The 24,354-nt window shown below is 34.3% G+C and overlaps 1 protein-coding gene across 6 annotated transcripts in view; it reads left to right on the top strand.

Moving 5' to 3' along the window:
* Positions 1-24,354, top strand: part of LOC122633417 (protein sprint) — a 139,974-nt gene that overhangs the window by 47,339 nt on the left and 68,281 nt on the right. For 5 of the 6 annotated variants that reach the window (XM_043821261.1, XM_043821259.1, XM_043821262.1 and 2 more), the window contains one exon: positions 5,942-6,015. In XM_043821261.1, the coding sequence (XP_043677196.1) occupies positions 5,942-6,015 (74 nt within the window). Of the gene's footprint in view, positions 1-5,941; positions 6,016-23,236; positions 23,714-24,354 lie in introns of those variants that run through there. The other variant, XM_043821268.1, reaches the window with a different exon arrangement.

Below are 24,354 nucleotides of genomic sequence, written 5' to 3'. Positions count from 1 at the left end.
AGGGTCTTTTGTGTGAATGGAAGGAAAACGAAGGGAAAAGGAAGAAAGGGAACGCCCTCGTACATTCGTTTATTGTATGTTACGTGCGTGTGTGTGAGCGCGCGCGCGTGGTATTTACGTACATATACATATATCTATTTTACGTACGTAAAACATTACAACGAAATGCGGCTTTAACCTAGAATATGAAAGTGCCACTTTGGGTTCTCGTGTTACGGCCCTGGAGACTGTATCGCACAGTTTATACTGTAGTGCGTGTGTGCGCGCGCGCGCGCGCGTGTGACTACAAAGCAAGTCGTTATGTTCTTCTTTATAACTTCGTTATTTATTAAAAAAAAAAAATGAAGTGAACCCTCAAACAACGTTTATTTTAAATCTTTTAAATAACAAGAATATATAAACTTTATTTTTACTACATTTTTATGTATTATATTTAATTATATGCTTAGTAATATACAAATCATCTTTTTATTTTTATTTGAAAATTTTTAATAATGGATAAAAAAACGACGAATAAATTCAATTAATTTATTATCGATAAATAACAAATAAATTTGATTTATTCCCTATTTTTTTATTCTTTATTTTAAAGAAATATTGGCCGACATATATTATGAAGTATGGAATATAAATGATAAGATTAAGATGGTAATTTGTTTGGATGTCGGTTTCTGTTATAAAGTATGAATATATTTTCTTTTATAAGTTTTGGGATTCTTAAATATATAACACACTCTGGTGATTCGATAGATAGCCTATACACGGTATCGTGGATGACCATAAGCATAAAATTTCAATGGCTCTATTATACGATTATTCTTCTTTCTTTCTCTCTGTTTCTCACGTCAAACTAAAAAGGTCTTTTATGTTAACGCAGCCGGAAAAAAGTGTATTCGCCGTTATTTTATGAAGCTTTATACTATAAATTACCAGACTATTTTCCTCCATTTTCAAAATGGGCCTCCTGGTATAAAAATTTATCCATAAACCGGAGTAAAAGTCACATTTGGTTGAGTTCACGATAGAATATTTAAAATCGTATCGAAGTAAAAGAACGGAAAGAAAAAAAGAAAAGAAAACGGTAAAAAGAAAAAGAAAAAAGAGGAAAAACGCGTTGCGAAAGCGGGATATATCGGTGAAAGGTAGAAATTAATATAGTTTCCCAGAAATGATCACCGTATCGGCGACGTTCACGACTTATGTTAGTTAGATCACGTTTTATATGCAAAAAGGAACATTCTGAAATCGATCTCGATAAGAGTTGTATATGTCGCTATTTTAATCCAATGAAAATGAATGGTCGTGATTGTATAACGAAACCTTTATTATATATACGTACACATAGATGTTTATATATATAAGGTCTACCAAAAAGTTCTGTCCGTAGATGAATTTTTATCTTTCAAGGACGAATCATTTTATCGGGGAAGCATTCAAAAGCTTTCATTAAGACGAGAGGAAGTAAGTAGTTAATATTGGACTGGTCAATAAGACAGCAACGTCGTAATTTTTAATAAGAAAATATCAATCCTGCTTATTTAGATATAAAGTATTACAAATTATTTATCGACCAATCAAATATTAATGAAAAATTACAATTATTGATGAAATATTAATGAACATTATAAAAAATGTATTATTTCTTTTTACTTAAATTAATGTATATGGATAGAACTTCTCGCTAGATCTAATATATAAATATATAGTACATATTTGCACAAGTAAATACATACGTATGTATTACGTTCTCGAGACAATTTAATTCTAACGTTATGTTTCTCTACGCGTTCGTAGTACATGGTATAAGTTTATTCTTCTCAAACGAGAAAATGAGGGAGAGAGAGAAAGAGAGAAAGAGAGACAGAACAAATTCGATTAAACAAAAGGCAAGTACGAATTGAACGTGTCGCCGTTGACGATGGTATTGCATGCACAGTCTACACTTGGTGGACGTAGAAGCAAACGACATGAAGAGTAACGCAACGAGAGGCACTAGCAACGAGAAGGAGTGCTGATTGGATTTAATCCGTTTAATTCGGAGAATGAGTTTCAGAGGACCATTTTAATTCGAGCATGTACCGTCCTTCGCGTAGTAGCGTCTCATCGTTGCGTTAACAGTTCGTTCGCTCTTCGGAGTGCTCTTTTTAAACTCGAAACTCGAGTAGGTACTACGTTCCTTCGAGTCGCGACGATTCCGTTCCGATATTGCTTTTTACGTGCGCTATTTAATAATCTGAGAATGAAACTAGTCGAGGGCTCGTTAGAAAACAATGCGCGAACTTTGTTTTATCAGAGTTTCCATCCACAAATTTTGTTTCTTCAACTTTTTCACTTTGCGGATACATTTTCTACCTCTCGCAATCTATTTTACTTCCAAGAGAATTTTTTTTACTTCCATTTTTGTCTCGAGTTTATTTATCTTTTCATTTTTATACAATCGGCCTTTGCGTTGAAGTTGAACGAGACATTCGAGATTATTGTTAGCTATTTTAATTAACGATTTAAAAATTTTTTGTTGTTCGTTCTTTTTTTTATAATCGATGACTGAATTCTTTCGAATTAAATATTTCATTCTTTTATTCTTTTTATAGAATATACACACAAATAGAAATAGAAATAGAAATCGTTAAATGGTTTTTTTTCTAATGCTGGAGTACTATCAATAGATCGTCGATACTAAACTGGTATAATTTCTATGGGTTCTTTTACCTTTTTAGAGATATATTCGGATCGCAAAAGGGTTTCTCTGTTGCGAATTCACGTTGCCTTTTCCGTCGCTTTCACGAATCTATCGATCCCTATTGGGTTTTCGAGCGAAGGTTCGACAGGCGGAATATCTCACCGGCTTGTGCCGTTATATGGGGTGGTATGCTTGGTTGGCTCGCATTACTCACATCGACTACAAAGTGCACCCACACTCGAGCGTAAATATTCATCTGTATGCGACGCTACGCGAATAATACGTTCACGTAATTCTCGCGTATGTACAATGTACATACATGGTTACGTGCGTCTCGACGAACGTCGAATTTTCGTTTAAACTTGAAAAAGAGAGACAGTTTTTTATTTCCACGTAAGTTTGACTAGATGTCGATATTCCCGAGTATAGTATGTATTTTCACTTTATGCTACATGTTGAATGATTTATGAATATCAGCTACTGCGGAGCATATTTTTATTTTCCTCTTGAGATTGCTTATTGCGTGTTTTATTGAAAAATTTGATGAGTTCCCTGTAAATATCAAATATATAATATTAATATATACATAATAATACACATATATAATACAATATATAATACAATATTAATGTATTAACATCAATATTTTATTATTAAAATTTATTTATTAGGAGAATAACAAAAAATTGGTATAAAAATATTTCGAAGATAAAGATTATTTTTAAAAGGATCATCTTTTTCTTTATCGTTTCCACGTAATACGACGTTAATCGATCGAGAGATAGTAATGGACGTCAAAAGCGTGTCTCTAAAGAGCGTCCGATCGAATTCCGTCGAACTAAGATAATTTTATAGCAAAGGAGCCCTTGTACTTCGGTCGATCGAGAGGATCCGAACGATCTTAGCTGTCAACCTATGTAGAAGTAGATCGGATACTTCGTATCGACAGCTTCCCAGGCCTATCCATAAGTATCAAGAGCCCTGTTGGAAACTAAAAGAGTGAATTGCAATTACATTTTCATCGATGACCTTTTGAAATCGTTTAGTTGTGGGATAAGCCGTGACGACATAGAAATTATATTCGTGATCTTATTTAAATTGTACTCGAAAGCATATTATTGCTTTCACGAGTGCACGCACAAATCTGTCCGATTTTATTATTTTACAAAGGGGAAGAGAGGAGGAGGGAAAGGATTTTTTTTCTCTATTCATTTTTATTATCGTCGTTAACGACAATTTTTACAGGAACAGAAATTTAATAAACGAGTTACAAAATTTATTTATTGCATTTATTTTATTGTTATATGTAAAATCGAGTAAATAGAATAATATAGTATTGCAGTAAAAAGACGATAAGAGAGTAAAGTTTTGTTTCAAAACGATACGTACGTTCGTTGAATATATTGATCTGTTTACTGATAATCGTGTTGTCATTTAATTCGGATTATATGGATTTGTTTTCGAAAAGACACAATTGGAGCGTAGATCAGTTAGAGTTTGACTGTCCTTGGAATTATAATAGTCATTTAATCAAGACATCTTATTACGATATTATCTAATATCTATAGTATCAATTATGTCACGTATGTATATTTCAAGGTATTGCTCTTTTTTCTCTTTTCCTCTCTGTTACAAAGCATCAATTACGATAATACTATAATACAGTACTATATTATTTTATCTAGATTTCACATATCTATTTAAGACAGAGTTACAAAAAATAATTTATAAAAAATATGAATCTCGGAAATGTAATAAAAAATAAATTGTAATGTAAATAATTAAATAAAATGTAAGTTATTAAAAGAAATAATTTATAAAAAATATCGATCTTAAAAATATTAAATTAATCACCTAATGATAATTAAGTATAATCATTAATAAATTATAACGATAGAAAATCGCAGTATAATTTTAGTGACCGCAAACATTGCAATATGAACGCATCGTCCAACGTTGTTCATTCACTATACCTATATTTCACTGTGTCTTCCGTCCCACCCGGTAGCATTAATCAATTGGCCGACACTGATCCAGCGTTAAATCGACGCGTCTGCTTAATACACTTGACAGATTGCGGTTGCTACCGACGGAGGGAATCGTAAAGCAAACTGTATAATGCACATGCACCTAACGCATCGAAGATTCAAGGATTTATCATTCGTCCTTCGAAGTAGGATGCTTTTTTCTTTTTTGTCCCTTTTTTATTCTTTTTTTTTCTGTTAAAGATTTATCGTCATTATCTTTGTCACGGTCTCATATCTTTTTTTTTTTACCCGTTATTGGCATAATACTTATTTGTAAAAGCAAATAGCATGTCGAAAATTCTTTCCTTTTCTTTCTTCCGAACGAGATAAAAGCTTACGTGGATGGGAAAGTCAATATCGCTCGAAAATTGTCGTAAAAGAGAGCAAGGTCGTTGTAAAAAAGGCTTTCGTGCCACAAAGAACCGAGGTGAATTCTTTTTTCAATTTCCTGCCTGAATCGATCCATAGAATCCTTTTTCTCCGTTTCGTGACGTTATTGCGAACGATGGGCTAAGAGCCGCACGTATGCACGCGCACACGCAAACACACACGCGCGCGCACACGGACGTATACTCATACTCAGGCATGTACACAAAGCATACAGAGACGAAATCACGCGTATCATCGACGACAGCGAACGCGTAGCGAAACTTTATCGAATGTCTTCTCCACGTTCAATATTGACTCTACGAAAGTGCCTGCGGATGGAAACCTTCTAATTTTCCGAGCACCGCTTTCATGATGCAGTGCAAATACAGAAAACGATCGTACATATGCTCCTATATATATATAGTACGAGTTATATATATAATACGTACGTATATCTATACATAACTACGCTCTTGTTCGCAGTAACGAGCACAAATATTAATTATTACGCAATTGAGTTGCAACTTTCCGCTGGAAGTTGCTCATTTCAAATGATCGAGCGGACATTGCTTATGATAGCTTATGATGAATATGTTCGCATTTCAAGACATTCCATTTACGTATCTCTAATAAGTGACATAAAAATAATTTAGACATTTTATTATCGTTCGTATCAATTAGATACTTTGATAACTTGGCGTTTTAAATATCGAACGTTTGAACGTTTGCTTGCTTAAGAAAATATTAAAGAGACAGCAGGTGTATCTTTTTGATCCGACCTCTTGGCACTCGAATAGATAAAACAAGAGTTAGAGTAGATAAGCAAGTTCACGATTGACCCTAACCCCTTTTATTTCTTTTTCAGCTACTTAATTCCCTGGCGACCGATTTGGACTGCATGCTGAGCGAGCTCTGCACGACCCCGGATTCCTACGAACGGTGAGTGTCTCTTCTTTTTCTGATGCTTCTTCTCGAGGTCAATTGCGAGACGAGAATTCGAAAGAATAGATCGACAGGACTTCGAGTCTATTCTCTATATCTCGTATTTCGAGATAAGAAATCTAAAGGTCATAATTTAATCTTTTCGTACGATATCGTCCTTCATTAATAGCCGATTAAAACCGATCTTACGTTTATTACGAACACGCACATTCTATTGAATGATATCCAAAAGAATTTTACGAGGCAGCAATCGACCAAACGGGCATTCATCGACCAATTTATTGATTACATGTACACGCCCATTGATCGCTCGTGTTACACGTTTCTCTAAGATCGACGCAAATGTGTTTTACGATGGCGATATCGTTGATCGACGTGGCGATATAGAACACAGATATCTATAAGTCGGTGTATTATGTAGATACATATGTACGTATGAGCTTATGAAGTTATGACAGAGAAGATGCATATATGTATATAGTTATCAATCGATTTCTTCGAAACGTGTTACTCTCCTCGTTTCGTAATTAACTCATTAATTATTATTTACTGTACGTATCTATATAAACAGTTCGAAACTTGTAATTATATATGACTTGACATTTACTTAAGATCCTCGTTTATACATTTTCAGTTTATTTCCCATACGTCTTACGTTCGACTATTCGATAACATCTTCGAAAATTATCATCATTCTATGGAACGTTATAGCATCGTAGGAGGAGAAAGTATACACGGAAACGAGAGCAGGAAGATGTATCACTTCAATTGTTAGCGAACCGGTACATTTTCGTCGTCGAATTCTGTCGGTAATTAGTGCTAAGAGAACGTATCGCGAACAAATTACTTTAGCTTAATTACCTTTGCACGGGAAACGGTGAAGCATATTCGAGATAATAATTCAGGAAGATCTCGCGACATTTGCAAAGCTTTATATAAAGGGGATACGAAGTCATTAAATTCTAGAGAAGAACGTCGAGAGAATTTACACGCAATATCGCCGAGATATACTCATTAATTATATCTCGGACGATACGGTCTGCCGGTTACATTTTGCCATCGTAATTATTCTTAATAATTTTATACTTATACTCACTTACCTAGCTTTACTGTCGTGTTTCTATGCGAACAAGACGCAGGACAGCAAGCTTAAACTTATTATTAACTTTTTCATTATGCTAATAACGTACTTAAGAGTACCAGAAATTAGTGGAAATTTTGTATTTACTTGTTATTAGTCTAGCCTTTAACGAAAATTCTTCATCGAGTTGATATTAACGAGTTAATTTCTTTGTACTTTTGTGCGTGCGCGCGCGCGTGTGTGTGTGTGTACAGAAATACATACACATACACACGTGCGCGCACATATATATATATTTACAAAAATACACACATACATACATGTATGTGTATATATATATATATACATATATATATATATTTACTTCGAACAGATATACTTTTTCTATGACGATGCAAAAATCGATCTCAATCACCGAAACGTTTTAACGAGTATCAGCCTTAACAAAGTTGAATTAAGGAGATAAGAACTGATGTAGGTCAACGCTCGAGAGGCTTCCTAGTCTGTCACTTTTCTTTCGTACTTACAAGCATAGATGGACGTTTACTATCGAGATGCATCGTCTCGTACCATTCGACACGTTCGACACATGTACGTCCTCGTCGTTTACACTCCTCGTCAGCTCCCTCACCAGTTTACTAGTTTTGTTTACCAGCTACGTCGTTGGTCAGCAACGTGCTGACCGCTTTACTTTATATAGATCGATCCAAACCTGATCTACCTACGTGACACCTTACAATGAACCGTCCAATTAGGTCCATTAATTTCTAACGTACACTAAATACTTCTTCTAATAAATTAATTACGATAATAAACGTATTTTATCTCAATACAAAGTATTTATCCTCTTATATATAATTCCGTTAATAACAATGTTTTAACGCTTTACGATATCATATAATTATTAAGAGATATTCAAATTGATTATAAATTGATTTGAATTTAAATCGAAGCTTTGATCTCAACGCGATCATTTTATTCGATTGCATAACCAGATCTATTTCTTCTTATGAGATAAGAAAATTATTGCTTAGAAAAATTTATTCTCGACCGTTTATCCTCTGTTTTGTAAGATCAAGGTTACATCGTTAATTTTCGTTTTATTTATGACGAAAATCTTACCGTCTTCTTTTACTCCATAAGCGTTCGTTCGTGAAGCTGGAATAATTTCTATGCCGCAAGGAAGACTAGGCATGGCTTCCGTCGATGATCTATGGCGGACTTTACCTAGGATATTCGTTGTGCTATATGATGGGTGGTTGCATTATATAACGGGTGTCCTCTTTATGGAGATCTTTTCTTAAAGCATTGCTTCGTCTTCGATAAGAAATATTTTACGATGGAAGCTAATGTCGATTAGTCGTAATAACTTTCTTATCCCTTTTTAGGCGACTTTAACGAGCTCCTTTTATGCGAAACTTTTTCTTTGTTTTTCACGTTTTAATTTCACGTATAGTCCGTTTCCTTACCGATTTTCTAAATAGAAGAAAATTGGTTTTGTTTTTCGGTTATTTAAAGTCCTTTAAACAGTACCCATTTCAAAACAATTTTAAAAGACTTCACCCGTTGCAGAGGTCATACGACGAAGGATCTCATTTACCCTCTCGTTATATGCGCGTGTTACATATATTATATAGGCTGACACAAACACGCCGAGAAGCGAGCACTATGGGGGTAGGGGTTATACCTTAAGATTTAACATCCTGGGCGTGTTGCATTCACCCTGAGAAGATTGACGACGTCTTCCTGTAATTCCTGTAGAATTTCAATGGAGAATCGAAGCTGGTTTAGACTTATAGAATCGCAGATGATAGTGATGGGTTCGAGAAAATTTAGAACACAAACAAAACGTATTCATCGTCGAAAGAAAAGTCGAGAACTTTAAGATTTTTATCTTTAATTGTATTTTACCTGATCGTATAATAAAATGTATTAATTATGATCGTATTGCGTATCGCAATTCACGGAAGGATATTACATTAACATATTCTTCAGCTTTATAAAAGGAAAACTCGTTTATGCGGGTAATTTAGATGCGAAAAATTTTAATGAAACATCTCGTTTTTTTCCACAAAGGGACGGATGGGTCCTGTATTTCTGTTTAAGTGAATCCAGAAACGACCGACAGCTGTTCGAGCCTGTGCAATTATGCATAATATTACGAGCTCGATTCGAGGCACTTGCTGAAAGATGATTTGGTCCTTTCATCCCTAGGAACATTAGTTTAGCACGTACTTATCGTTATTTCGAAGGATATTGTCGTCGTACCGGATTCGTTTGTTTCGCTTCGTCTTTCGGTTTCCTCTTCGTCCTTTGTTCCTCTCTCTTTCTCTTTATCTATCTATGTATCTATCTATCTCCATCTCTCTCTCTTCTAACTAGAAATCGAGTAAGATCTCTCTAGGAGGATGGACGAGATCGTTGTTTCGCGTCGCGATGATGAACGACGGGAAGTTCGTAAGACGAACGATCTCGGCCCTTTTCATTCTCCGTGTTTTACTCCTCCTACCTCCCACCCTTCTTCACTTCACCCCATTCCACCATTATAAAACGGTACGAACGTTTTCTCTAAGCCGAGTCCCGAACGATTAAATATGATGATGGAGAAAAGACGAGAAGGATCGTCATGTTTCGTAAACGACGTTTATTTTCCTCACAAATTCTTTGGATAGCGTCAAATTATTGGGAAACGACGTAGTAATTGTGTTTGTTGTTCTTTCTTTTAATCAATCTTCTTTATCAATAATGTTCATAAATCAATTGTATATTAAATGTGGTGAATAAAATGTAATCAATATTTTATTTAATAATTTCAAAGAAAAAAAAAATAAATCTAAGATAGATTTTTGGAAGTATATTAGTCCGTAAAAACTGTCAGCATAGAATAAACTCGTACAGTAAAACAATACTATCGTTGTTCGTTTAGATATAAAATATGAAAAAAAAATCTTTTCTTATAGGCTAACTTAATATTTGACTCTTAGTTGACAATTTTTTAATGATAAAAGCTAAGGAATCTAAACATGTGACATCATAGAATTGAAAAGAATAATGAAATTGAGTGCATACGATGACTTTGGAAAAGGACATTAAAAACATAGTAAACTAAAATAAAAGGTTTAACAAAAAATGCAAAATCAATTTAAAGGAAAGAAAATATAGAAATTCTACTAACTATATTATTGTAAGTAATTAATAAAGTGAACAATGGGGATGATAATGTCGAATAATTTGCATGATTATAACCAATGTTTTCTACGTTGGAAATAGAATATACATTCCGGTGTTTCATTAAATTAATTATGCGATAGAACCTTTGAAATTTCGTGTTATTCCAAATTTACTCACGATGTAATTACACTGTGTTAAAATTAATCTCGATAATTAGTCAACAATCGGGTATTATTAAGAGATATTGTCGGGATAGAGAAAATACGCTTCTGTGAATGATGATTTGTTTTGAAAATGTAAAATTTAATTAAAAACTTGACACTCGTTGGTTCATTTTGCAATTTCGATTTCCGCCTAGTCGCTAACTTTTATAATCCATCAAAAGGAGCATCTGTCTGTTACCACTTTGCTCCTGTGCTCGCCCAATGGAAAACTTTGACAACTTTTCTGAATCGTAAGAGTCGTGCGATAAATTCATCTCTTCCTCGTTCTTTTTTGTTTCTTTAAAAAAATGTTTTTCCTTAAAATAGATGGAAAGGAAAGAAAAAGGAGAAGTTATTTGGAGAACAAAGTATCTCGTCGATTTTTCTATTATCTACGTTATCAAAATCTCACATTTTTATATTTTCAATATCTATCTGGCCAATAAATTAACACGAGTCTTGAAAGTTTACGTATGAAAGTGGAAAACAACATGATCATTTTTTTTTTTATAAGGAAACATCATAAGGGAAACAAGAAAGACAGGATAAATGTTAGTCCTTTGTCGTTCTTTTCTTTTGTTCTTTTTCTTTCGGGAAAAGATTACGATCAAGGAACGACGTTAATCGTAAATTTCATAATCTAAAACATTCGTGAAAGAGTATAGGAAAAAGTGAAGGAGGAAGGGATGTTCGATATTTCCGGAGAACGAGAGAAAGAGGGCGGGGGGGATGAAAATCGTTGCCTAGCTTGATATCCACGTCGAGTGGATGAAAAAACAGAAAATTTCATTCGCGACGCTGACAACGCGCGATGTATAGTGCGTCTGGTATCGAGCTCGTTCTCTCTCTCTCTCTCTCTCTCTCTCTCTCTCTCTCTCTCTCTCTCTCTCTCTCTCTCTCTCTCTCTATTTCCTTCGTGATAAACGAGGGACGTGAAAATCGATCGCGTCGCATTTTTTCCGTACTACGTTTTTCCCGAACGAAGTAACAATTGTTAATGTATCATTATCATTTTTAATATTTTTCAACGAATTATCGCTCGTATTAATTATTACCTGAGATTGTTCGAAGGAGAGTCATCTAAAGATATATGAGAGGACGACGATTTTTCCAATTTCCTGCGTATACATTATAAAAGAATATTTGGACGTTTGGGCGTTCTTTTTAGCTCGTTACCGGGACTTTCTACTGAACTGAAAAGTGTCTGGGGTTGCGTCGCTAGCAGATTTTCTCTCTGGTTCCACGCCACTGTCACTTTCAGCACCCTAACACGATGCTTTTCTGCTGCGGGGGAGAGAAAGCGAATGTTCGCTAGCGTGTGAAAGAGTAAGAGAGAGAGAGAGGGAGAGAGAGAGTTCAGAATTGAAATGAAATTCCGTCCCCAGGCCGCAATGCCTGTGGTTGAATTATTATCGGCCAGTAATCTCACTAAAAAGTTCGCCTTCCTGAAATATCGCCATTCTTTTCGTTCCTCTCGACTCCTTTCTATCTCTCGCTCTCTCTCTTTTTTCTTGCCTTCTTTATTCCACTACTACCTTATTCTATCGTCTCTCCTGCATCATCGTCTCTTACTATCCCGAAATGTTAATAAACGACGCGGTATAATATTGTAAATACATTTTGATTAAATTCTTACATTATATTATAGTTTTTATCCCAATCATTATTTTCCACGATCGTTATCGATGCTTTTCATTCCCTGATAGACATTTTTCTTAGCACAAGTAAAACCTTCTAATCGCGACGTTTAAATCGAACGTTCGCAACATATTATTTTATACGTTTTTTAACGCTTTACTACTGCTATTACATTTTTTAATAACGTATGCACTTGTATCGCTTTCACGTTCAACGGTACGTTGAAAAATCCACGTAGTTATATGCTTAATGTTGATACGACGGACGTGTTTCTAACGCGATATAACGTCTGATATAACGCGAAAATAATGTCTACCGGAAAATTCTCCGGCATCAAAATCTTGCGAGACGAGAAAAGAGAGAGAGAGGAGGGGAAGAGGATTTCGTTTCTCGTGTTGTCTTGCTTGGCTAAAGTATCGCGTCCAGTCGTATGAAAAATACATTAAAGATGTCTGCGAAATTTCGAAAGCGAGAGAGAACTTGACGGTCAATGAACTTTCATAATGATCTACAAAACGAATATGATCGAATTAACGATGAAATAATGATAAATTTGAGAATGATGAGATATTGAGGAGAAAAAGAAAAAAGAAATGAGATAAAAGATTAAGAAAAAAAGAAATGGAAAGGGAATGACGAAGGATATACTCTCATTATAAATATTAAATCTAATATTAGAACTTACGACGAGCGTTTATTCAAATATGTAACACGTCGATTACGCTTAATTATCAGTTGTATGCTGCACGGTTAATTATGGATCGATATCACATGCGTTACTTTATCGCTACCGTTTCGATATTGGTTCGTTTTTTTTTTTCTTTTCTTTTCTTTTTCTTCTTCTTCTTCGTCTTTTTCTCTCTTCTCTTTTTTTTCTTCATCTCCGGTTTCTCCCCCCTTTCCACCACTCTTCGTCATTCCCTTGGCTCTCGTCGTTAATTTAGCGCTTCGCGCCGGGATACGAGTTGTCTACATAATCATTAAGATAATCATCCCTGTCGGCCACCACGGTCGAACGCATCCGTTATCGACGCGGAGCATAAATTGGAAGCGCGAGGAGACACCCTCCGGCTGGCATACCCCCTCTTCCTTTCCCGCCCCCTCTTCTCACCCTCCACTTCTCCTCACGACCCTTTTCCATGGACGATAACGATCGCGTTCGATCTCCGTAATCGATAGTTACCATCGTCGATCCTCGTTGCAAGAGATTTCTTCGTTCTTTAGCGTTTTAATCTTTGTTCTTTTATACTTTGTGATGATAGTAGGGTAAAGTTGTATCCTAATTTAGCGACGTATCCATTTATATTTGTGAACGTGTGTGCGCGCACGTGTGTATATATATATATATATATATATATATATATATATATATTCCGGAAATTATAAACCACTTTTGTTTTAAAACTTCGATATATTATAATTTTTAATCAGTATTCAAAAAAGAAAGATATATTTATAAAAATAGATACTCAAAGAATTGTAATATCAAAATGAAAATAGAAAATAGTTATAAATTTCTGAAGGGATAGAAGAAAAAGAATCGTTAGTTCAGTCAGATGACCCATGATTCAGAGAATCATGGCTCAAGTAAAAAAAAAGTTTTGGACATAGCATGAAGAAAAATTATTTTTTCTGCTTGCATAAAACTTATATATGTATATAGATATAATACATATATAAAGTACTATGTAAAAGCAGCCGTCCACTTGAGAGTTTCCAGCGATAGTTGCTCTCAAGAGTACACGCTCTTAAATTTTATATTTCAATTGAGAGCTACTTCGAGAAATCTTATTCTCGGCTAGCCACTAGCATGCTTGCCGATAATTTATTATCAGATAAAACTGTCAGAATCGTGTTCATTGGAGATTCGTCTATGCTCGTTTACGTTCGTTCTGTTATTTGTTTTTGGATAAGTATTGAGATAATGTCCTATGTTCATTTGTTCTACAATGAAATGAGTCCGTGTGTAATTAGATAAAATGACTATGAACGTGGGAAAAACTTTGTACTCTTATTGTTGCGTATAATATTTACAAAAAAAAAAAGGAAAAAGAAAATAAAATTAAATAGAAAAAAAAGAAGTAACGCAGAGATCGCTGAGATTCAGCGTAGATAAAAATTAGATGCATGTTCGAATTTTATGAGGGATTTGACATTGAATTTGACATTGAAAATGCCTAGCAATTTTAATACAAATTGAATTACTAACAAGAATACAAAATTAAAAAGTTTTTTTTCTGTTCTGAAGGCGTAACAATTATTAGATTCATTTTGTATATAATCATTACATAATTCAAACGTCTCTTCTTTTTCCCATTATTTTCTTAATGTTATTGTTTTGCTGTTGTTTTCACAATAGTTGTTTTCAAGATACGAAATTGGTTTGTATTTTAGAGAGAGCTCTTCGATAATAACATTCTTTTCTTTACATTCGAGAGCATACGATAAAGCAATCACTCTCATATAGTTGAATCATACTTTCAGATATATGCATAGTTAACTCTCAAACGTGGTTGGCTATTAGTAAAAAATACTCATGAAAACAACTTACAACAGTTTTACTCTCAAGTGGATCCTTAAAGGATTACATACTTTTTCGGTGATCGCAAAATTGACATATTTTGGGAATATTTTGTCAAAAAAGGAGTATATTCTTTGTAATCTACAATCGCGTCAATTTTCGTACAAAAATTCAGACATCGTAGGCAACATCCTAATTTCCTAGAAACACATATAAACACATAATTATTAAAATTTCTATACTGTTTCGTAAAATAATGTTGTACCTAATGGCAATCAATTAAAATTTTTAAATTTGTGAAAAATAAGAAAATTAGAACATTTTGATAAGTGTCAATATTTCGTTTAAAAAAAATTTAGATTTTTAAACTTTTTAGGAAAATATTAAAAATTGAAATTAAAAGATAAAAATGAGTCGATAGTAGTCTTTCATAATAATTTTGTGTTTCTATAAAAAGTTAGAATGTTGAGTGGATTTTCGTGCAGTGGTTGACGCGATAGTAAATTATAAATCCTATATACAACCAAATTGGGCGGAAAAATTTTTTTTATATAAGTAAAACATCAGGAAACAACATAAAATTATTATCTCTTCAATTTATTATACTTTCTTCCTAAAACAAAAATTCTTAAAATATGTCAATTTTTCAGCGCCGAGAAGATATGTATGTAATCTCTTAATATGATAACGAATGTAAGTTATAGCACAATTTCTCGTAAAGTCATTGTATAAAATTCAAACAATATTCGTCGATCAAGCAATTGCTAACTCTTTCTATTTATACATTCTATTTCACACAGATTTATTATACGATAATAAATGTGATCTTGATTTGTATAAATAAGTTTAAGTAGTTAGTAGATAACTTTCATGAAATAAAAATACTTGTCAGGTTTTAAGATTATGTGCCATAAAATGATGGTTAGAAAAGTAATAAGGTTATAAAGTCTCCTCTTTCTCTCTAATCGGCGGATATAATTAATTTCGATTATGACGTTCTCCTAATTAAGAAATCTTTTTTATGATTATCATTTATATTATTCTAGACATGTTATCTACTTTTACAGATGTCAAATATTGTAGGACGATCAGCTAGAAGAATTTTATCGAAATCCGTTTTGATCACGGTCAAATCTCATTCACGAATCCTTTCTTTTCTTTCTACGATCTTTGATATTTTCACGAAATTTTGTCGATCTCTTCAAAAACGGAATGGTCTTTGGAGAAGAAAGACTACTGGGAATCGAATGAGATCGAACAAGGTCTCGAGATAGAAGAGATAGAGAGAGGGGGGAAAGACGATCGAGTTATCGGGAAATTCTCTCTCTCTCTCTCTCTCTCTCTCTATATATATATATATATATATATATATATATATACACACACACGCAAAGAGAAAGAGAGAGAGAGAGAGAGAGAGAGAGCGGGTGAAGCTATGGTGAATCCCAAGGGTTGCTTTCGCCCGCTGTTGCCACCGGATATCCCCCCTGATTTCTGACGACTAACACGAGTCTGATGTTTGCCGAGGGGTGGATGCGACTGTACACGAATCCGCGATACGCAGACCCTTATCCAGACACCCCGTATCGTTAACCATAGACAAAGGGTCTGTCTCCGAAATACGTGCCCCGAAGCACCGCTAATTCTGCCGATAATAGATTTCGAAATACTACCGACGATGATCTCCCCTCTACTTCTTTTTTCTTTTTTTTTGTTTGTTTTTTGTTACTATTGCCCCTTCTAGACCTTCTCGAGTTGTTTCTCGAAGGACTATAACTCTTCTTTTTTTTAACGTCAAGTCGAGACGTTTGTTATATATATATATATATAATACTTAATTTTTTTTTTTTTTTTTTAATATATTACTTTATACAATAAGAAAAAATTTTTCAATAAGAATATATCTGATTTGAAAATGCTGATATAGCGTGGGCGACACTCTCATCCGGAAGTCTTATTTTCTAAAATAAAGTCGCTGATATTTTATTAAGTGGAACTTGATATTTTTGCCTATACAAAAATTGTAAAAGAAGATTATGGCAAGTTCCAAACGTTTTGATTTTTCCTTATTGCAATTACTGCGAATAAAAATATTGCTTTCCAAAGTTTATCGATTAAGTTACGATACATTAAATATAAATTCAGATTGTTATTAGGATATAAAATTGCTAAAAATTAAATATTTTAACGATATTAAATATCTTTAACGAGGAATACGATGAATAGATTCATAATATTTATGAATTTTAAAGATAATTTTTTTTTTCTTGATAATTACAATAGAAGAAATTTCGTAACTTTTTAAACTTGTTTTGATCTTCTTTGAAGACAAAAATTCAAGTTTGATAAAAAAAAATCAATGAAATCAATATTTCAGAAAATATGACTTTCAAATATAATTTTAATAATTACTAATCCCCGCTGTATCAATTCTTTCGAAACTAACTTCTTTTTTTTTCTTTTTCAATATATATATATTTCTATTTCAAAAGAGTAATTGAATTTTAGGTGAGTCATCCGATATTATTGTGTACTTTTAATAATTAAAGTTATCAATGATCGATAGTATATAATTACTTACGATGGTGAGGAAGCTCGTGATAATGTAACCAGAGTAAAAAGTAAGTTTGTATAACAAATTTTCAGAAGACAGAATGACTTCAAAAGCTGTCAGAGACAGAGAACTTATGGTTCCTTTAGAAATCATAAGAGGATGATAGAGGAAGAATCGAAAATTTTACGAGTTAAAGGCGTGATTACGATTACCAATATCTATCTACAAATAACTATACGTATATAAACATATTATGTATGTATGTGTGTATAGGCATGCGTACATAAATATATACATACGTACATGGATCAGGATTAAAAGCACACTACTCTTGTTTATCTTGGCGAGTACGTACTTAACAACAACAAGAGTTCTTACGATGTCGAGTAAAATAGATATTAGTCGAATAGAGCTCTCTCTCTCTCTCTTTCTCTCTCTTTCTCTTTATTTTTGCTTTCTCGATAGATCAGGTTCTACGTTTTCTAGTATATAGAGTCTTCTCTCGCTTGGAAAACTACATACACGCACACGCACATCACCTTCTCTCTCACGACAAAATTGTGTTCCTTCCATTATGCTCTCTTGCCTGTTACTGCACTTTCCTATTGCATCAGCGCTATTTACGTCTACCGTGTCTTTTGTTTAGCGGCATTTATCGCGCGCACACTCAGCCAGTTTATTGTTCGTCTATCGTCGAGAAACGGTATAACATCGGGTTTTGAATATTGAAAATCTTGTTAAAGATCAAAGCTTGATGACATCAGTGAAGATATCTCATTCTTTCCTTTTCTTTTTTTCATTTTCTATTATAAAATATTTTATGCTTATTCTCTTTTCTTCTTATTCTTATACCATAAATAGGTATTAAATGCTCTTTCAATGTATCGTCCGAATAATTTAAAAATACTGTGAAAGAGAGAAGCGTTATAAATTAAATATTGCAAAAAACATGATTATCGATGTAATAAAAGCGAGATAATAACTATAACCAATGAATCATGAAAGATGTAATTATTGTAGAAAAAGATTTCTAAATGGACTTAAGTCAGAAATTTCACGATAAGACGATAAGTTTTTATTGATTTTCGGAGCTCGGTTTCAATGCTTTAAAAAAAAAAAAGGAAAAACAATAATCGCTTTTTCTTTTCTCTATTGAATTGTTGGCATGATCATCGAGGACGGTACTTAATCCTACGATCCTCTTTCCTTTTTTTCTTCGTTTCCCTCCGCTCCCTTCCACCGACCTACTTCCTTATCTACAAAACGCAAGGAACTTCAGTAATATTGTTCTCCCCCTTCTTTTTAGTCCCGCAGTCTCTCTCCCTCGTTTTACTCGAACGGAGATTCTCGAATCCAACAGTACCGGGGCGATTTTTACAGCATGAGGAGACACGCACACGTTGCGTGGAATAAAACGCTCGCATGCGCAAAAATTTCCGCGTTGGAATTCTCGTTCGGTCTTGTTCTTGCTGTACCCAGCCTTTTTCGTTCCTTTCTTCTCCTTTAACGGCACGGAAAAAAAGGGAGAAGGGAATGTATGTATGTATGTATGTATATATATATATATATGTATGTATATATGTACGTATGTATATATGTATGTATGTATGTATTTTACGTGAAGGAGAAGGTAAAAGTATGAGGACGAGGCAAGGGTCGCGATTGCGGAGCGTAAAAGATGAGTTATCGCGCGTTATCATTCCGCTTGGATTCTTATGCTGTGAAGAGGACGAGAAGGAAGAGGAGAAAAAGGTGTAGTGGAGAAAGAGGAGAAACTTGGGAGGGAGGACAGCACCACCCCTTTTTGCGGGCAGCATCGATTATAAAACGATGCATTTTTTTCTTGGAAGATAATGATAATATTAATAATAACAATGAAGGGTCTATACGTCGCCGTCCGTTTTTTCTTTCTTCTTTCTTTTTTTCCCCTTTTTCCCCATTTTTATTTTTTTATTTTTTCCTCTATTACATGAAATTATTCTATAGAGTTTTATCGATTTTTATTAATACTTCATTGTCGTTTATTCATGCATTAATTAATGCATTGAATGCTGCTAATGGTTTTCCATAACGAGCTCTTGTTCTCTCTCTTGGGCCACAATTGTTATCAGAAACCTTGCGACTAAATTTTTTCAAAATTAATTAGATATTATAAGTTGTGAATACTATCGAAGATAAAAAATGTTAAATAACGTAAATGACTAGATAACGTCGTTAAAATAGAAAGTCGCAACTCTGACATAAGCAATCTTGACATTTAATTCAATTCATATATATAATAATTAATTAAATCGATTCATATTATTGATCATTGAAAATACTTACCATTAATAAATATTTATTATTAATTAATTATAAAAATAAATAGATGTGTTCATCAATTAGAACTGTTATTAATAATTTCGTGACGATTTTTTAAAAAAAAAGCTTTAAAAAGAAGTTTTGCTTTCATGAATAATAATTTTATTCTACTAACAATTTGTTTTTGTGCATATCTACAATGATGAATTTCAAAACATAATGCAATATTAATGCGTCTTTCATTAAGCTTTGTTCAATCGTAGTCAAATGAAATGAACAGAGACGTCAATTTCGTTCCCAGATGATTAATTAAGTTTTCGTTCTTCTCGACAGAGAAGTAGTTGTAAATATTGAAAGAGTAGATACGTACGTCATCCTCTTTAGCTCGTTCTCCTTCGTTTTGTTTTGCGAAACTGGTGTCGAGTCGAAAACGACGCGGTCTCTCGTCTCTCAGTGTAGCGACTCAATCGATACTGGTCCACCCTTGAATTATGCACGTCGGTCTGGCCGCTAGGAAACGAGCTTTATTCCCTTTAAGCTTCGTTCACACGTAAACCGACAACTAGCTTTCTTTTCTTTCTTCGTATTAGTATATGTTACAAAGATATATATATATTTTTTTCTATTTTTTATGTATAGAAAATATATATCATATATAGAGAAAATTAATCGATTCAATAATTAAAAAAAATATATATACGCACATATGGAAAAAAGACAACGACGAATGCAGTATAGTTCTGTATCGATTTATTTACTAATGCTCGTCTTACTATAGACATCTGTTTCTCGAGAGAACCACAAAATGACTTGCTTCGAGGTTTATTATCATTAACGTCCAATGAGCTCGATAATTAAACGAAAAAAAAAACATGATAACGTAATTTATTCTTATTTTTTTGAATATTTGTTTTTTTGAATACTTCCAGTTTATAGAATAAATTTTCTCTACTAAGGGAAAACCTGTTACAGCTTCGTAAAGTATCTACGTGATTTTCAATAATTCCCTTCTTTTTCTCTTTTATATATATATATGTATCTTTCTCGCTCTTTCTGTTACTTTAGTACTGGGGAACTTGAGAACCGTATCTCAATATATTCGATATATAGCAACTTCACTAGCAGGCGAGAAATTAAATTCACCGAAAGTAAATCGAATTTACTTTCACCCGTGGCACCAAAGGGTCTAACGAACCAAAAAATCTCGTTGCTACGCTTCGGCCAAGACGCGAAGAATTTATCGAGTAAGTAAAGTGATTTCAGAAGATGACTATACTCTAGAGAAGTGAGGGGCTCGTTTTAAAACTTCCATTTTAATGTCTAATTTAATTGTATTCGTAATAGTGATCGATCGATTTTATTACAACGTTAGATTTTAATCATTTTTATTTAGAACGTATAACTCATAACGAAAGAGAAATATATTTTCGATATGATCGATCGAACCTCCTTCTTATTCTTTTTCGTTTAAATAGATCGAAAACGAACCGGAGAAGAAGTAGACGACGAGTCAAAATAAATTGGATACTTTATTTTCGCCTTTCAATCGTGGAATTTCTACCCTTATTTCTCTTGTCGACGAGAAAAAGGGACTAGCAGCGTCGTTTTAAAAGGGAGTGATTTGTTTTCCTCTAGCCCTATTTTCTTCTTCCTCGGTTACACCGATGAAATAAATTTCAGCAAGGATATCAGGTGTTCCGGACATAGCAGAGGCGATTTAGACGCAAATTACCGATTTACGAATTAGAATCGAACGAAGTTGCGTGCGTGCGTACATGCGTGCGTGCGTGTCTTTAATCGAACTACATCCGTTTAACGTTCGGCTCGTGTTCAATAACGTTTCAATGATCGAACCGAAAGTGCTAGTCTGATTGATGTAAAGAGATACGTTTGAGAGGAGTCAGTAATGAATCACTCCATTGCGATTCTCGAATTTTACGTGCACGTTTATTTTTTTTCCAATCGATTTCATGAGAGAAAGAGAAAGAGAGAAAAAAAAGGATAAGTATTATCATACTATGACGTTATAAAATATAAATGCAATACATGACAATGCATTTTTTAATATTGTAATCGATAGATTTCATTAGTCAGACAAAATTAATTACTTATATATATATAGAACTGTACCTATTTGTTTATAAGACTAATTGTGGACCGTAATTAGGGACAACATGACGTCACATAAATTGACAAAAATTAGGTCGAAAGATAGACTAGATGCGATATATGATCTCTTAACGATGTTGTCAACGAGAAAACACATAAATTTTACCAAGTTCTCGCGTTAAACAAATGGCACCAATTTCGAATCCAGCGCAATTATATTATACTTTTGCGGACTGAGGCGTGCAGTAATGAGTTTTATCGACGAATTGATGATAATTACCTTATCGTCCACCCTCCTCTACGTTAGAGAGATTTCCCTCGCAAAGTGTATGCATTCATATGCGAAGAGAGAGACAGAGAGAGAGAGAAAGAGAGAGAGAGAGAACTGTCGTCACCATCTGTGTTGCAGTGGTCGCAGGCTTTTCAGACTAATCGTCTGAATCTCGTTCGGCCAGTGAATTTCACAATTCCCGTACTACCTACTGTGTACTAATTGCACGACGTCATTTCATTCTCTTGCCTCTCGGAGATGGCGAAGAATGTTGGGGGAGGGCTTGGAAGCAGGGTAACCGTGCATAAAGTGAACGAACTCGATGGGATTGTCACGAAAATGCCAACAAAAGGGCTCGTCTTCCGGACGTTAAATCCATTGTCGTGTAATCGTTGCAGAATTTTCTAATTTTCTGTTTTTGCGTATAAATATAGGAAGAGAAATACAAAGAGAGAGAGAGAGAGAGAGAGAGAGAGAGAGAGAGAGAGAGAGAGAGAGAGGAGGAGAAAAAGAGAAATGAATAAAGGATATTAAAAGATCAAAAGCTTGAAAACGAAAATTATTTTGAGTTTTCATCGTTTCTCTCTCTCTCTCTCTCTTTCTTTTTTCATGCATATGCTTCGAGCATACTTCGGATTTCTGCATACTATATGCTCATGAATACTCCTGCATCATAAATACATACATACATACATGCAAACATACGTGCATGCATTCATGCATACATACATACATGGTTCGTTGACGAGCGGATTAATTAAAAGTTGTATTTCGATGCGAGCCTAGAGAATCGGTGTATACTCGTACTATCGAGATTGATAGAATATGCGAGAGTGCATACGTACCGTGCATAGATTTGAATCGAAATGAGAATTTTTATGCTTCCTCTTCTTCTCATTCGCTTCAAATGTAAAAATATTATAATGTATCATTTTTAAATTGTATTTTTATTATTTCTTTCACGATCGCTTTATATAGGCGTATAAAATTAATAATGAAACGATAACCTCATAGTTTTTAGGATGAATCAGAATCGAAATTGCGTCTCTTCTTCGATTCACCAAGAATAATTTGTACTTTCCCCGAAAGCCGTTTTCGAATAGTAGCCAATGATAAAGTCGAAGTATGGTGGGTGCGTCGCTGAACCGTCTCTCTCTCTCTCTCTCCCCTTTCTCCCTTCTCCCCCCACTCTCATCTCTCGACGTCATTTTGGCCGGCTTCCAAAGCTAGCGTTTCTCTCCTTCCATTTTCCCCTCGTGCTTCTGCCGGCTACGATTTGCAAATTATGGTCTATTTCTGTTTTTGTCTAATGTTAGATCCGCGATAGTACCTCTCGACTCACTCAAGAGTGCACTGTACTTACTTGCGTTGTTCACTCACGAGTGGTTGATGTTCTTCTTGAGATTCCCCATCCTTCTCTTTCTTTTTCTTTATCTCTTAGACTTTCTTTCGGTTTTCCAGCAGTGTCTGTGTGTCCTTGCCGCGAAGCAAGTCGCTCCACTCGAGTTCTCGAGGAGTTCCAAAGCTTATTTGTTCCTCGCTTACTTAAATCCCATTAGTCGACTAATTAACTTTAATTCCAGCTTAATACCCACCTTCCTTCCTATTTCTCGTCCTTCCTTCATTCTCGACTCTATTCCAGTAGTACTTCTGCATCTTCTTTGTTTGTTTCGTTTGAACTCGATCGAACGATTAAGTAACACGGGTCCGTTCGCATTTCGTTTTATACAAATTTCGATTAAGTTCGTTCTAAGCATTATTGTGTTATATGATCGAAATTTGATCATGTCATAATGCTGGTCCTGTGCGATGTGATCGTCAATCCATTGGATAAAAAGCACAAGAGGTGAGCAAGTTATTTCTTTCCTACTTTACTGTTTATTGTCTCAATATTTTCATTTGCGATTATTATCAACTTGAAAGATTTACGTTCGTTCGATCGTAAACAAAAAAAGATAATGAAGAAAGAAAGAAAACAAGAAAACAAAAAGGCTTCCTCGTATTTCTGTTGACAAAAGATAGAGAAATAAGTGCAGCAGTTTCTTAATGCAATCAAGATCTGAACCGAGCATGATCTCTGGTCGGTGTGAGTTTATAACCACCATTTCTCCTCTGCTTCCCCCTTCTCCAACCCCTTTGTAAAATAAGTACCACCCATTAAAATCACTCGTGAGGTTCTGTTACAGCGTATTGAGGAACGCGCGCGTTCGTTACGTACTCGTTTAACGGCGCATAAAATGTTCGTAAAAAGCGAATGATTTACAGTAGTTCGAAAGCAATGTTTCGAATGCAATACCTTAACTCTCGATGGTGAAAAAAAGCGATCATTGATCTTTGTGAAGGAAACGAAATCGAACGATGATGGGCAAGGAGAGGGGTTTGTGTGGAAAGGGAGGGAAAGAGAAGAAGAAAAAAGAAGGAAAGAACAAACCGTGTAAAAGAAAATAGAAAACGAAAAACACGATTTTTTTCCTTTTTTAATTTTTA

The sequence above is a fragment of the Vespula pensylvanica genome, chromosome 12 (assembly GCF_014466175.1).
Source record: "Vespula pensylvanica isolate Volc-1 chromosome 12, ASM1446617v1, whole genome shotgun sequence".
NCBI classification, from domain to species: domain Eukaryota; kingdom Metazoa; phylum Arthropoda; class Insecta; order Hymenoptera; family Vespidae; genus Vespula; species Vespula pensylvanica.
This window is presented reverse-complemented; position numbering and strand designations above follow the sequence as displayed.